Consider the following 14422-nt stretch of genomic DNA (forward strand, 5'->3'; position numbering starts at 1 on the left):
ATGGAGGAGGAAGAGGAGGATGGAGGATGGAGGAGGACATGGTGGAGGAGGAGGAGCGCGGTGATTTGTGTGATTTCTCAGGTTTCCGAGCTTATTTCAAGGCCTTCATTTCTCCTCCTCCTGATTCCCAAGGACGATTCTTTCTCATAGACGTGTACTTTACAGAACATCCTTCCCTCCTTCTCTCCCCTCCCCCTCCTCTCCCGTTCTCGAGCCTCTCCTGCCCCTTCACTCTCCTCCGGCCAGGTTGCAGGATTCATCCAGTAGATATTCGAACCCCTCGATGCAGTGAGGACGGTCGCTCCCGCCCCTCCTGTTGCTCTCCACAACGATCTCAATCGTCTCCTCCACCAGAGGGACTAGAAGCTTCCGAATCTCCTGCAGATTTGTCAGCATCTCTACACGCTCCTCTGTATCCTCCTGCTCCTGCTCCTGCTCCTGCTCCTGCTCCTCTCTGCTCCTACCTTCTTCTCTTCTGCTACACCCCTGCTCACTGCACCCTTCCCACTGAACGTTTCTCAGCTCCATCCTACGATCCCTTCTCACCCTCTCCTGCCTCACCTTCACACTGCCATCCAAGTCCGGGTCACTTCTCATGCTGATGAGCTTCGCATCCAGTTGGCGGTCGAGCATGAGAGTAGCGCTGAGGAGAGCGAACGCTCCTTCCTTGCTCTTCATCCTCCCGCTGGCCTGCTGCTCCGGCCGTCACCAACCCATCTCCTCCTCCTCTTCCAGTCCTCCACCACAACCGTGTCCTCCGCCTCCTCCTCATCGTTTCCATTTCTACCTGCAAAACCTCTCGCAAGATCCCTTTGATCTGAGGTTTGATACGCAGCTCGACAACATCCTGAAATCAAGCTTATGAGGAGGAAATGGAGGGAGGAAGACGATGAGGAAGAGGAAGAGGAAGAGGAAGAGGAAGAGGAGGGGGAGGATGCAACTAGCGTACCTCGTCGCTTCCGCCTCCCTGTGCCTCCAGTCGAGCTTGCAGCTGAAGGAAGAAAGTGAGTTCAAGTTTCCTCCTCCTCCTCCTTCTCTCTGCTCCCCCACCCTGCTCCTATTCCTGCTCCTCCTCACCTGCTGGAAGCTCAGCAGCTTCTCCTCCTTCTCCTCCTCCCACAGCGGGTGTCTCCTCTGCACAGACGTGCTTGTGTCATGCGCAAACCTGCAGGGGTACGTGAGGGACTCTGGGACTCTCTCGCTCGCCCCTACCGGTTCGTCGTGTCCTGCTCCTCGTACTTCTCCATAGCCACCCTCGCATACCCTAGCAAGTATCATCATCTCCATCATAATCGTCTCCATCATCATCATCTCCATCATCATCATCATCGTCTCCATCACTATCTCCATCATCATCATCATCGTCTCCATCATCATCATCATCACTTTCTCCTCCTCCTCTCTGTGCGGCCCCGCACCATCATGGTAGAAGGCCAGAAAGGGATCAGTGCGGGCGATGAGGACGAATACTTGAAGATCGAGCTTGAAGCCGTCGAGGAGGAGGGGAGAGGAGAGGTACTGCTGAACAAGAAGGGATCCCTTCCTCCCGCTCGAACTGTCGCCGCCTGAAGTTCGAGCAATGCAATCACTCGGAGGCAAATCGAGGCTGGATGAAAGTTGAAGGGAGGGAAGGGAGGGAGAGGATAATAAACAAGTGGGAGGGAGGAGAAAAGGAAGCGATAGAGGATAGAGGATAGAGGAGAGGGGAGGAGAAGGGAGAAAAGAATAGGAGAGAAGAGGGGAAGGGAGTGGAGCGGATAGGAGAGAGGACACACCTGCCCCGGAGAAGATGAAGTCAGGATCGATACGCAGCTGAGCAACGTCCTTGACGATCATCTGCTTCTCTTCCTCTTCCTCCTCTCGTCTCCTCCTCGATCTCAGCCGTTTGATGACGTAAGGGCCCGCGAACCTCTCCGCGGGCAGCTCTAGGAAGCGATCCAAGTCGGCGGCAGGAGGCATGAGGCAGCGCAGAGGCTGGCGGAGGAAGGGGCTGAAGGAGGAGCCGGCAGCAAGGAAGGAGGAGGCGATCGACATGAGGCCCTTTCTGCTCGTTATCGTGCTGATTCCCTCCACCTGGTTGATCAGGTTCCTGCCGGAGACTGCGAGAGCGTCCTCCCTGTCTCGGGGATGAGAAACCCAGAGAAAGGAGGAGGAGGAGGAGGAGGAGGAGGGGGGAGAGAGGAGCTGTTTCCTTTCTACCCAACCTCGTCTTCTGAGACATTCATACACCAAGTGATTTCTCCTGCCTGATGAGACGAAGAAGCTGCTGCAAGCGCAGGTATCTCCTCCTCCTCCTGCTCCTCCTTTCCTACAGACTTCATGTTCCGCCATGCTCTCTCCTCCTCTCTTCCCCGCCGCAAACTCCAGCCCATCCGCGACGCCATGAGCATGGGAGGATGCAACTGCATCCTCGTCGCCTCCCTTCCTTCTCCCTTCCTCACGCGATTCCTGTAGCTTGAGGAGACGGTCGCGCAGGACCAGCTTGACCTGCTCTAGCTCCCGTTGCCTGGCATCCTCCTCCTGGTTGAAGTTGAGGCGCTTCTGTGCGGTGCTGGCCCGAGAAGCAGCAGAATCTGGATGGTGGGGAGCAGAGAGAGAGCTGAAGGCGAAAGTGAGATGAAGAGGAGGAGGAGGAGGAGGAGGAGGAGGAGGAGGAGGAGGCTGGAGGAGGCTGGAGGAGGACTGGAGGAGACTGGGGCACACAAACCTTGGATTGTCTGGAGTTCGATGTGCTGTTGCGTCGATATTTGACTTGTGACTTGACATGTCCTCGACAACCTTCTGAAATGTTTTTCTCAGTGGAAGAGCAGGGAGGAGGGAGAGGGGGGGCGGAGGGGGAGGGAGAAGGGAGGTGGAGAGAGCAGGGAGGAGGAGAGGGCAAGGAGGAGAGCAGGAGAGGATGGAAGAGGAACGGGACGGAGGGTTCTAGTCCTGACCGGCAACGCTGCAACAATCTCAGAGCTGCGAGCTAGACTGGGCTGAGGCTCAGGTACTTTCTTCAGCACTTGTGGCTCCTCCTCCTCCTCCTCCTCCTCCTCCTCCTCCTCCTCCTTGGCAGCAGCAGCAGCAGCAGCAGCACAGGACCCCTTCTCCCTCCTCTCTTCCTGCTTCAGCTTCTGACAGGTTGTCCGCCAGCACGATACCGCTTGCCTCATCCTCTTCTCCTCCCACTCCCTCGCAGCTCTCCTCCTCCTCCTCCTCCCATCTCCAAGGACCCGCCACCTTCTCCACAGCGGCTGAACCTGCTTCCTCCCGTGCTCCGCTCGCATCCTGTGCCAATGCACTACCTGCTGCGGGTCACGAAAGCAGAGCAGCACACTATCCTCGCTGAACCAGGCCACCCGCCTCCTCCATCCCTCCAGCACGCGGCTCTTCTCCGCTTCCTCCCGCTGGTTCTTCAGAGACGCCGCAAAGTCCCTCGCCCTCCCTGCTCGCGCCCTCCTCCTCCATCGGGCAAGGAGGACGAGGAGGACCTTGCCCTGCTGCTTGCTGCTGACCCTCCTCCTCTTCTCCTCCAGCTTCTCGTTGATCGACCGTAGCTCGACGATGGCATTGGCGATGTACTTCCAACCTGACACGCAGCGGCCCATCACTTCCTTGTGATGTCTCAGCTGCATCTCCCTCTCTCTCTGCCTGACGTCCCACAGGTGCAACTTGAGCACAGCAAGCAGCCACGTCCTCCTCCTCCTCCTGCTCCTGCTCTCGGCGAGCTCCCACTGATCGCGGTAGAGGACCTCGGCATCGCAGAGGACCAAGGACCAGCCCTGGAACATCTCGAACTGTGTCTTCCTCCTCCTCCACACCAGCATCTCCCCCACTATCCTCTGCAGACGGACTGACTTCCATCCCTCAACGACTCTGCGCTTGCACCTCGTTGTGACTCTGAGCAGAATTTTCTCTCCTCTCACCCTCAACTCTGCGAACTCCTGACCCTCCCGCTCACAACCAGCTGCAAACTTCGCCATCGCATCCCCGACTAGCCACAGGGCATGCGCGCTCTTCATCACGGCCTCAAACTTCTCCGCAAAGCGCATGCAGGACGCTCGATGGGTGCGAACTGCTGCTGATACGCTCTTCCAGAAGGCAAAGTACCTCCTCCTGCAAGCCTTGTGGCTGAAGCTCTTAGCGATGTTCCTCCTCCTCTCCTCCAACTCCAGGCAAGTGCTCAACCATCCCTCCATCACCTTCAGCATCACCCGATGGTTGATGTACAGGTCCTTGTTATGGTACTCGAACAAGCAGGTCAAGTCCTCTTCTCGATCCTCTTCCTCCCTGCAGAAATCCTTCCACCGATTCAAAGTTTGCTTCCCCAGTGAGTGCAGACGAATCTCGTCCCACGCTCTGCAGTGGCGGTCGAAATATCTTCGATTTCCCCACAGCGTCCTCGTCAGCGAGCGCCAGGCCTTCAGCTTCGTCCTGACAAACGTCTGCTGCACCAACAGTTTCATCTCGTCAGCAAACGTCTTCAAGGCAGTGAAACCATGCTTGCACAGGATGTTGTGCTGTATGCACGCGACACGGGGCCCCCCAACCATCAGCCTGGTGAACGCAACCAGCACAAACTGCTTCCTATGCACATCCTTCTGCTTGCCCAGCTTTGCAAGTACAGGACGAAGTTTCTCCCTCCATTGCGACGCTCTCCCCCAGCCCGCAAGCACTGCTGTCATCCCCTTCCTTTCGATGTACTGGCTCAAGTCTTTCGCCTCCTCCTTCACTCTCCTCCATCTCACGCATCCTCTCCACTGCCCCCATGCTCCTTCCGTCACCTGCACCTCAACCATCCTTGCTAGCCGCTGACTCGCAAGCTGCCTGTCCGCCTCCAGCTCCAACTTGCGGATTTCTCCCCAGTAGCAGAAAGCGCTCTGCAGAACAACCATCCTGCGGAACCTGACTGCCATCTCCTTCCTTTCTTCAGCCTCCGCCCTCAGCTGCCAGCCCATGGCGTCCAAGCACGAGGACAGCAAGTTCAACCGGTGTTGGTGGGCGATGACACTCGATGCCCGATAAAGGTGGTCACGATAAAACTTGACTTCAACCCATGACCTGAAGGCGCTTTCTGCGTATCTTTCCGATCTTGTCTCTTCCAGATACTCCACAACATTCTTGGTCAAACTCTCAAACACTTCCGATGCCCGCAGGGTCCGATCGTCCTCCATTTCGAACATTCACAGCCCGGTTCAGTCACAACGAGGAGGTGGAGATTTTGCGCAGCAAGCACATTCAGCCACAGAGTCCTCAATGATCCTGGTCGTCGAAATTAAACATCAGAATATGACAGACAGAAGGAAAATCAGCAATGACATTGGAACGCCTAGTTAACCTTTCGTAATCAAGGTTTTTATCTCTTCATCTTAGAACTTCACACTGACATTTATGATGGAGTTTACCAGGCTAGCACTGACAACATCCATTTTTGAAAGATTGAAAGCAGACACGAGATTTATTTGCTTCCTATCCTTCTAACTCTTGTCCCCGTGCTAATCCTTTGTACTTATCTACGTCCTTCGTCCTTCGCATCCGCCTTCTCCTCGTATTCCTCAACAGTCACTGCAGTCTCTTCAATGAGTCCTTGATATCTCCCTTTTCATATCTTCTCTCGTCTTCTATTCTCATTTCCTCTCTTCCTCTCCTTTCCTCTCTTCTCCCCTCCTCTCTCCCCTCGCTATCCTTCGCCATTTCCCCTACCACGCTCTTTCAAACTTGTACCACCCCCACCCCTTCATGAATCACTACCCTTCGATATCAAGTTGACAATACCCCACCCCTGGAATAATCGGGTCTATATGGGGGTAAAATCCCCACCCCTGCTGTAGGGCCTAAATAGACCACCCCACCCTTTTCTTTTGGCCATTCACGAATATCACCTACCCGGTCCGCCTTGCGTTTATTACCCCATGTATTCTCACCTCTTGGGATGACTACCCCTCCTTCCCCAGTACCCCACGTAACTTTGAAACACTGGGTCTGAAGGGGTATTTTGACGATGGTAAACAGGGGTACAGCGATAGTTAATCGCCCATGTGGGGGTGGGGTCATTGTCAAAGAGGACATCGGGGTGGTCACAAGAGGGGGTGTGACGGTTTTTGTGCGGCAGCATGGCGCATGCGGTCAGGGATCAGGGAGGAAGAGAAGCGACAGGAAGGTAGCAGGAGGCGCAGGAGGAGGCGGGAAAACAGAAGCACAAGGAAGGCAGCAGGAGACACAGGAAGGGAGGAAGATGATGGAATGAATTGTCCAACACAAAGACAGGATTAATGCGCCCTTGGGTAAGTAGACAGGTGGAATGAATTCATGAAGAAAGCTAAGGATTCGCTGAGCATTCAGGGTGGAATAAGGTGTCCATACAGTCTCCAATATATTCTGGATGGTTCGTGCATGAAATCCAGCGTTGTGCTTGTTACGGGGGGCTTTGAATATTGAGATCCGAAATACCACATCAAGGCAGGACCAAAAGGAAGAATGGCGGCGGTTTCCCCCGAAGTGAGATGAGGTATTCATGATAGCATGACATCAACAAACAAAGACAGACCAAGAGCAGACAAGGACCTGGGCCTGGTCGAAACCAGGCACTCTCAACGGATCAGGAACCAGTCCCAGCAAGCGGCGGATAGGCGGTGAGCAGTGTTGCCTGCTGTGGCTGGTGTGGTACTCACGACTTTACGGCAGGTTTCATCAGAGCCTTCCGAAGGCAGGGCTCTATCCCTCGCACTTCTCTCCTTACCTGATGAGACCCGACGGGATGTCAAGCTCCATTATCGGCCTGTCCAAGGAGGAGGTGGAAGAGGACCTTGTCACGCTCAAGCTCATGTTCCAGACCTACTTTGTGTCGGAGTACTATGACGAAGCTGGCGTGAGTGACCAGCAGGTGTCTCTCTCAGCAGCTAGCAGATCAGTGGACGTCCCCCACTCCTCTCCCTGTCCCCGACCTCACGTTCCAGCAACAAGCTTTCAAGCCTCGATGCCTCCTGGCGGCTGCGCTCGGCACATTCCGTCAAGGCAGCCACAGGTCAACGTGCCGGCATCGAAGGAGGACCCGGCGAAAGGGACTCACACGATAAAGCGAGCAAGGTTCGCGTGTGTTGCACCTCGCAACAGGAAGGAGGAGAAGGCGCATTTCGAGGCGGCGATTCGTGCTTCGATGGTGAACTCGTTGAGATCGACCGACCCGTGACACTCGGGGAGATTGACAAGAGACTGTGTTCACGATGTACTGCAGAGAAGATGCGGAACACAGAAGGAAACGAAGCTTTATTGAACAGCACGCTTCTTTCTTGCTTTATTTCAAGTCTCAATTTCCTTCTGTCGATGCAAAGATGTTATCTTTTTTTACAGCGTCGAAGAATAAATAATCCAATCATGTTTCAGATTGTCAAAGAAGTGCTACATCTAAAGCATCTCACACGAGAGTTAAGTTGTTCTTGGTGCATGTCCTCATGCACTTGAAGAAAGAGCCTACGTCGACCTGCCTCTTCCTGTTCGCTCCGTAGTGTCGCTTGAGCTTCATTACAGTTAAGAACTCCTGGACGTGAAAACAAAATGAGCACAGAAGATGAGGAGGGAGAGAAGGAACAGCGACGGTGAGAGGAAGGAATTAGAGGCAGGAGAAGGCTGAAGAAGAGCGAGGAGAGAGGGGAGGAGAGCGAGGATGCTTGAAGCAAGCAAGAAGGAAGGGAGGGAGATTGGGAAGGAGGTCGAGGATGAGCAGGGAGTGAAGGTGAGAACCTCTTGGTTCAAAGTTCCCTTGCCCTTGTCACTGAAGACGTGCATCAGAACATCTGCTACCTCCGACGAAAGTTCAACATTCGAGACGGCAACCGACGCATGGATTAGATGTTCCCTCCCAAAGTTCCCTGAGTTCGCCTCGGAGAAGGTGTCGATCGCGCTCGAGATCTCCTCGACGCTCTTGAGCATCTTGTTGAACGCCATGTAGTCCTTGAACCCGATCCTGCTCTCAGCCAGCGCCTCGATCTTGCCCTTGTACACGCGGAACTGCTTCGGGTAAACGTGCGACACCAGGCTCAAGGCGAAGTCCTTAGAGGAGATGGTGTCGTCAGCATCAGGATTAAGGCCGTCAAACTCCAGGGTTGCTATGTCTTCCTGAAGATCCAGTAGGTATCGAGCAAACTTGGGGTAAGTCAGTTTCCTGTTCCCATGCTTCCCGAACAGGATCTAGAGGGTTTGCACAAGTCAGGGGAGGGAGGAGGAAGATACAGCACGACTCACAGGGTAACGGTCTCTGTTCAGCTCAGCAGCTTTTTTCTTTTGCTGCTTGACCTTGTTGCTCGTTGACACCACGTCCACCCTGCTCGCCAGCCCGATGGGGCTTTTGCTCTTGAGCACCCGCATCATGGCGGCGAACTCCTGCTCGTCGATCTCCCCGCTCCTGTCCAGGTCGAACATGCAGAACATGGTTCTGAACCTGTTCTCCGGGATGGAGATGAGAGTCATGAAGAACACGTACTCGTGGAACGAAACCAGCCCGTCAGAGTCGATGTCCACCATCTGGAACAGCCGCCGTGCCGCCTTGGCTGCTCGGGCTGACGGCTTCTTACCCTTGGCGTTTTCGTGCATGAGGTTCGGGTGCAAGGACCGCAGAAAGTCGCTCGGCGTCATCAAGGCCTCTCCTTCGTGCTTTACAGAGGCGAAGAGTTGGAACACTTTCTCAGGGGCACTGAAAGCTTTGATCCGCTCCTCGTACCCTTGCTGGATGTCAGTCTTAGACGGGAGAATGCTCGCCTGCCTGCTAGTCACTTCCAACTGAACCCAACGCCCCTGCCGCTCTCGTCTCACCTCCGTCAACGTCGGTCTCTGCATCTTGTTCCAGAAATATCCAATGCCCACCATGGAGGCAAATCCTGCGGACAGGAACCAGGTGGTCTGTCCCCTATGGTTGCCCGCTGTGCAGAAGTTCCTCCATGCTGAGGTCCGGAGGATGCGCGTTGTGCTGGACGTGTGCTGAAAGCTTCGCGTTTGACTGCACAAAAAGCGGAAGCGAGCTATCTTCTGGTAGAGATCGGCGGTGTAGGAGGGGTGAAGTAGCGACCCCACGCCTCTCAGCATCGTAACCTAGCCTCTCCCCCAACCCACCCTCCACTCTCCTCCTTCCCCTCCTCCTTCCCCTCTGTTCCCTTCTTCTCCTTCTCCTTCCCTTCCTTGACCTGCCTCTCCGTTCTCTCCTTCACTGCATCCAAACACCTTCACGGCTTTCACAGTTTCGAACTTCGTTTGTTGCTCGAATCAAATCGATTTTAACCTAGCGAAAGATTGTGATTTAATTCGGATAAAACAGATCAGCATGGACGGATGCGCCCCGACAACTCTGAAGGTGACGGCAGCGAGGGCATGGGGGAAGGAGGAGGGCGAGAGGAGGGGGGAGAGGGGGTGAGATGAAGGGCAAGACGTGCAGTGAGGATTGTTCTGACTATATCGAACTTGTGCAGTGAGGACGTAGGACGGGGTAGCCGACTCGCTCCTCTCGTTTGACGGCAGTGACGGCGATGCATCGATGGGATTGGCTCGGATCCTTCCTGCTTCTCGTACTCCTGCAACCCTCTCATGTCCTGGATGTTAAGAACGGCGTTTGGGAGCAGAGAGGCCTGCACCTGGCAGGAAGAAGAAAGCCTCCGTCGAGTTTAGTTGCTCTTAGAGGAGGAGAGGATAGATACACCTCGCCCACAGGCATTACATTTCCGCAGATCTTCAAGCAAGATCTTGAGCACCTAAAACAGGTGATGAGACAGGAGAAGACGGAGATCGGGTTTCGTGAGAACTGGATTTTGAATTTCAAGTCCAAGAAAAACATCTCCAAAGAGGGGCTGAACCTGGACACGAGAAGGCTGTTCAGGAGGCAACTGAAGAACGACTCGTTGGTGACTGAGCTATCGGAGTTGCTTTCGACCATTCAGGGGCAAGGGCTGAACGAGAGCGACGCGTCCGATGTTTGCAGAGTCTTCAACTTCCCTGTACCCAAGTCAAGGAAGAGTTATGACTGGGATCATACTATCGACTGCAGGATGCGTCTGATCATCGACTTCTTGAGGTGATGGCAGACCGATGCCGTTCCTGGAATCGCTGATGATGTTGTGTGTGCCAGGCAGAGGAGGATCAAGAAGAAGGACGGCACGCTAGTGAGGCTTGATAGCATCTTTGAGGACCTATTCCTTCGGGTGAAACTCCCCACCACCACCACCACTGCCTCCTCCCCCCTCTCCCTCTCTCCCTCCTTCCCGCCCTCTGTTCCTACCTACTCCCCTCTCTCCCTCTCTCCCTCATTCCCGCCCTCCGTTCCTCCCTGCTCCCCTCACTCCCTCTCGTTCCAGCAACCCCCTAATGCCCTACTGGCAGATGGAGGAGACACTTGCCCTCCGCGACGGCTATCTCACTGTCTATGGGCCCTCTTCGACCGACGGCGGGAACGGTTCCAAGTCCGTGAACTTTCCATTGAAGGCCAATGTCATAATGGAGGAGGTGCAAGGGCTGGGAAAGGCCCTGGTCATCCAGGACAAGAAGCCAGCAAAGTTTAAGCTGTCGTCCAGCTTGATTCCCATCGAGAATTCGCCGATGGCTCCAATTCGCAAAGTCGACTTGCTGCTATGGAATGCCATCGATCAGGTATGTGCGGTCCGTTGAGGAGTGGAGAGTGTGGCGCGGTCACCCTAGACCAGGGATCGTCGGAGCTCGTGGAGAGGAGCTTGAATCAGGGGGCTAACGTCTCCTCTATCGATTGGTGACGAATCTCAGTATTTACGTCAGAGATCTCCTCATGCCCTGCAGGCGCCTCGGCTACGTCCTGCCCATCCATCGGGCGGTCTTGCAAGGAGATCCAGACGTTTTGAAGCTGCTGGTGGAGGAGGGGGCAAACGTCCATGCGCGCACGAGCGACCGCGTGACGCCGCTGCATCTTGCGGCCGAAGTGGGGAACGTGGAAGCAGCCAAGGTGAACGATACCCGCTCCCCCTAGTCCTTCTGACATGATGACGTCACCTCGCAGCTCCTTGTCAAGTTGGGAGCAGAAGTCAACGCCGTGGACCCCTCCTTTGTGAGCGAAGCTCGTAGATTATGCCGAGCCCAGTGACGAACGGTTTGGCAGGAGACTCCTCTGCACAAGGCAGCGGCAGAGGGTCACGTGGAAATGGCTCGAGAGGTTGGGTGCTCTCGCTATGACTGGGAGGAGGTCGTGACGTTGTGCGCAGCTTGTCCTTCTGGGAGCAGATCTCTTCTTACGCAACAGGCAGAGGAGGACGGGGATGGGGAGGGGGTCGGGGGGGAGGAGGGAGAGGAGGAGGAGATATAGTTTAATCTGACTATAACGCTTTCATGTCAGCTGGTTTGCAACGCCATCGGAGGTCGCAGAGTCCATGAGGAGATCGTACAAGGTCCCCCAAGATCTCAACAAGACTGAGCTCGCGGAGAGGCGGAGAAACCACGAGGTCGGAAGGGCCTCTTCCTCCCCTGACTTTGCGACTGAAGACGGTTGACAGATCATCTCGAATCTCCTCCGCCCCCATCCCTTGCTGGGGGATGAAGAGGACGAGGCAAAAATCTTCGGGAGGGGTTTCCTGACCAACCCCAACGGAACTGTCTTGTACGTGGGCAACATTGACTGGTAAGGCCGGACAGCCCCAAGGCCCTCCAGCAGAGCCCTGAGCTGCTGCGTCGAGGTTGACACAATCCCGCAGGTCAACGACAAGGGAGGAGATCGAGGCTCATTTCAAGCCCAGCTGCTCGGGCCTGGTTGAGATTGTCTTCTCTGCCCCCGGCAAGGTGGGCGCCATTGGCGTCGCCAAGAGACAGAAGTATGCCCCTGCCTCTCATCGCATGCTTGCCGATCCGTGCTCTCGGAGGCACCAGGGTTGTGTACTCATCGATCCTTTCAGGCCCCAGCACGGTGGTCGAGTGTGGTTGGTGTTCAAGGATGAAGTTTCGGTACGTGCTCATGTCTACTCCCGCATGCTGACCGTGCCCTCGAGGCCAACCGAGCTCTCCGCATGCGCGGCTCTGTCCTCAAGAACCGCAAGCTTTGGATCCAGAAGCACGAGTTCACGGACTCGAAGGCAAAGTCTCCTTCCAAGAGGTCTTTATCTGTTTAATGCATCTCGTAACGCCATGTTCTTCGCCTCCATCTCCTCTATCGTCCTCAAGAGATGTTGAATATGGTCGCTCTGTGACTCGATAGCTCGCTCATGCTCCCTTATCGCCTCCTGGAGGAACAGCGCTGCTCTCCTGCGCTCCGCGTCTAGTCCGTGTAACATGCGTTCGTCCAAAGGATCAGGACACTGTAAGGCTCTTAGATCCTCCTCGAGCTGCTGTATCCTCATCTCATAAGCCATGATCTCCTTGCGCTGCCTGAACAGCCCTGTCTTGTTCTGAAAGTCCTTGATCCTCCACCACGTCGCTTCCCTCCTTAGCTCCTCGTGAAGTCTGCTTCCATGAGTGTGCTTCTTCCTTGCTAGCTTGAGCTCTTCCTTCAGGACCTCTGCCATGGACGCCGTCTCGAGGAGCTTCTCCCTCATCCTCCTCTCGCCTCCTCTCGCCTCCACCACTGCCGCTGCCAAGCGCTCCAGGCTGTCTATGCGCTCCATGGCCGTTGTGATCACTGGGATTCCACAAGGGGTAGTAGTAAAGGGGGTGGTCACGGTAGGGGTTATATTTCCTAGATTATTGTCGGTGAAGCCCTGGTGGGTAGTGAGCAGGAAAAGGGTGGGTTCATGCGTAGTAAACGAACCGGTGGATCCTAGAGTCAATATTAGGGTAGGGGTGGACGACTGGGAGAAGGAGGGTGGGGTGGCGGTAAGAATGCGCGGGTGGTTGGTCGCTCTGGAGGAGGAGGAGGCAAGGAGGAGGAGGAAGAGCAGGAGCAGGAGCAGGAGCAGGAGCAGGAGCAGGAGCAGGAGCAGGAGCAGGAGCAGGAGCAGGAGCAGGAGCAGGAGCAGGAGCAGGAGCAGGACATGAGTTCAAGTAGAAGAGTGGCGGCATGAAGAGCAGGGAGGACGGAGGAGGAGGGGGGGAGAGGAGGATGGAGGGGAGAGGAGAAGCACAAGGGGAGTGAGGGTGGATAGGACAAGGAAGATAGAGGCTCCCAGCTCTTAGCGTTGCATACCAGACAAACATTTTCCCCTTGGGAGAGCGAATAGATCCCACATCAGAAGAAGTAGAAATCAAACTCAGCCGTGCTGCCAGGAGCATGAGATGATGTTATCATGATCCTTTTTGAAATGCTGACGCTGGATCCCGAGAGACTATGCTGAACGCATGAGGAGCTTCTGACTTGTTCCCCTCGCAGATCGCTCACTGGCAGGTCCAGTTCCTCATTGACATCCGCCATGTCTGACCCGCTGTCAATTCTTCGGGAGCACATCATACAAAAGAAGAGCATCTCGCACGATGAGAATACTGTCTTCCTCGGCGACCTCAAGTTCCCTCGTAGCACAACGACCAAGTACAAGCAAGATCGAGGACGTGGTGACCCCTACACACTGGAAGCTCTCTACTTCTTGCACTTGAAGCAGCACCTTGCCGGTGCCACCAACGCTCGTGCGTACAACGAAGAGTCCAGCAAGCTCGGCTTCGCCAAAGTCCTTCTGGCGGATCAGAGGGATGCGCTGGCGTACTTGACGGGGAAGCAGGAGACATCCGAGAACCTGGTGTCTGCTGAAGACATCTCCAGTATCGCCCCGGGATCTCAGCCGGTCAAGGCGTCAGAGCGGGTGCCGGAGAAGCGGCCCAGGGACGAGCCGCAGCTGAACTTGAGCGATGAGAACATGGTGGCGGCGAAGAAGAAGTTTGCGGAGCGAGTGGACGCGCTGGTGCTGAGGCCGATCGAGAACACCAAGGAGAGCAGGACGCTGGTGGAGGACGAGAAGCAGGAGGCGTTCAGCTCTCCCTTCGTGCGCGCGGACGCGGCGGTGACGAGGACGCTGATAGAGCAGGAGAGGGTTCACACTTCGCTCAAGACGTTCGCCAACTGCGCTCCTGGCAAGGAGCTCAAGTCTCTCAAGGACTTCGTTGGGTCCGCCTACTCCAAGTCCTCCCGCGCTGTCAACGGAGCCAAGGCGGCCATGCCGGGGAGCAACGCGCAGCCGACGAGGCGCGATCGTTACAATGTTGATGCTCCTGATGCGTACAAGGCTGCCGGTATGGACCAGATGCTGCTGAAGGCGGAGCAGCGCAAGGGAACGTCGTTGCTCGCGACCTCGCAACCTGCCAAGAGCACGGCGCAGCTGTCGAGCAACCGGCCGACTCGTTGGGAGCCGATCATTGTCGTCCCACAAGCGCAATCATCGCTCATCAACAAGTGGAATGCTAAGATCCTCCTGGAGGTGAGGGAGGGAGGGAGGGAGGGAGGGAGGGAGGGAGGGAGGGAGGGAGGGAGGGAGGGAGGGAGGGAGGAGGGAAGACGAAGGAGGAGGGAGAAGGAGTACGG

At 55.7% G+C, this 14422-nt stretch overlaps 5 protein-coding genes across 5 annotated transcripts in view; 2 read left to right on the forward strand and 3 right to left on the reverse strand.

Moving 5' to 3' along the window:
• Positions 1-228: 228 nt before the first annotated feature.
• On the reverse strand, positions 229-5156 carry GUITHDRAFT_135370 (hypothetical protein; the record flags this gene model as incomplete). Its single annotated transcript, XM_005837116.1, has 10 exons — positions 229-378; positions 562-693; positions 788-847; positions 950-991; positions 1078-1165; positions 1213-1264; positions 1419-1565; positions 1776-2599; positions 2708-2781; positions 2937-5156. The coding sequence occupies 10 exons, from the start codon at positions 5154-5156 to the stop codon at positions 229-231; spliced, it is 3789 nt and encodes a 1262-aa protein (XP_005837173.1).
• Positions 5157-6504: 1348 nt separating this feature from the next.
• On the forward strand, positions 6505-7171 carry GUITHDRAFT_104006 (hypothetical protein; the record flags this gene model as incomplete). The annotated part of the gene is made up of 2 exons (XM_005837117.1): positions 6505-6614; positions 6667-7171. 2 exons carry the CDS (start codon positions 6505-6507, stop codon positions 7169-7171), a joined length of 615 nt encoding a protein of 204 aa, XP_005837174.1.
• Positions 7172-7396: 225 nt separating this feature from the next.
• Positions 7397-8814, reverse strand: GUITHDRAFT_104007 (hypothetical protein; the record flags this gene model as incomplete). Its single annotated transcript, XM_005837118.1, has 4 exons — positions 7397-7519; positions 7723-8169; positions 8224-8736; positions 8791-8814. The coding sequence occupies 4 exons, from the start codon at positions 8812-8814 to the stop codon at positions 7397-7399; spliced, it is 1107 nt and encodes a 368-aa protein (XP_005837175.1).
• A 2469-nt stretch (positions 8815-11283) lies between these two features.
• On the reverse strand, positions 11284-12514 carry GUITHDRAFT_151246 (hypothetical protein; the record flags this gene model as incomplete). Its single annotated transcript, XM_005837119.1, has 1 exon — positions 11284-12514. A coding segment is annotated over one exon (437 nt), but the record flags the coding sequence as incomplete, so codon positions are not given.
• Positions 12515-13322: 808 nt separating this feature from the next.
• The window catches only part of GUITHDRAFT_104010 (hypothetical protein), a gene marked incomplete at both ends in the record, with an annotated part of 2197 nt that continues 1097 nt past the window's right edge, over positions 13323-14422 (forward strand). The window contains one exon of the mRNA XM_005837120.1: positions 13323-14318. Coding sequence (XP_005837177.1) covers positions 13323-14318 — 996 coding nt within the window. The remainder of the gene's footprint in view (positions 14319-14422) is intronic.

Source organism: Guillardia theta (assembly GCF_000315625.1).
Source record: "Guillardia theta CCMP2712 unplaced genomic scaffold GUITHscaffold_15, whole genome shotgun sequence".
Lineage (NCBI taxonomy): Eukaryota > Cryptophyceae > Pyrenomonadales > Geminigeraceae > Guillardia > Guillardia theta.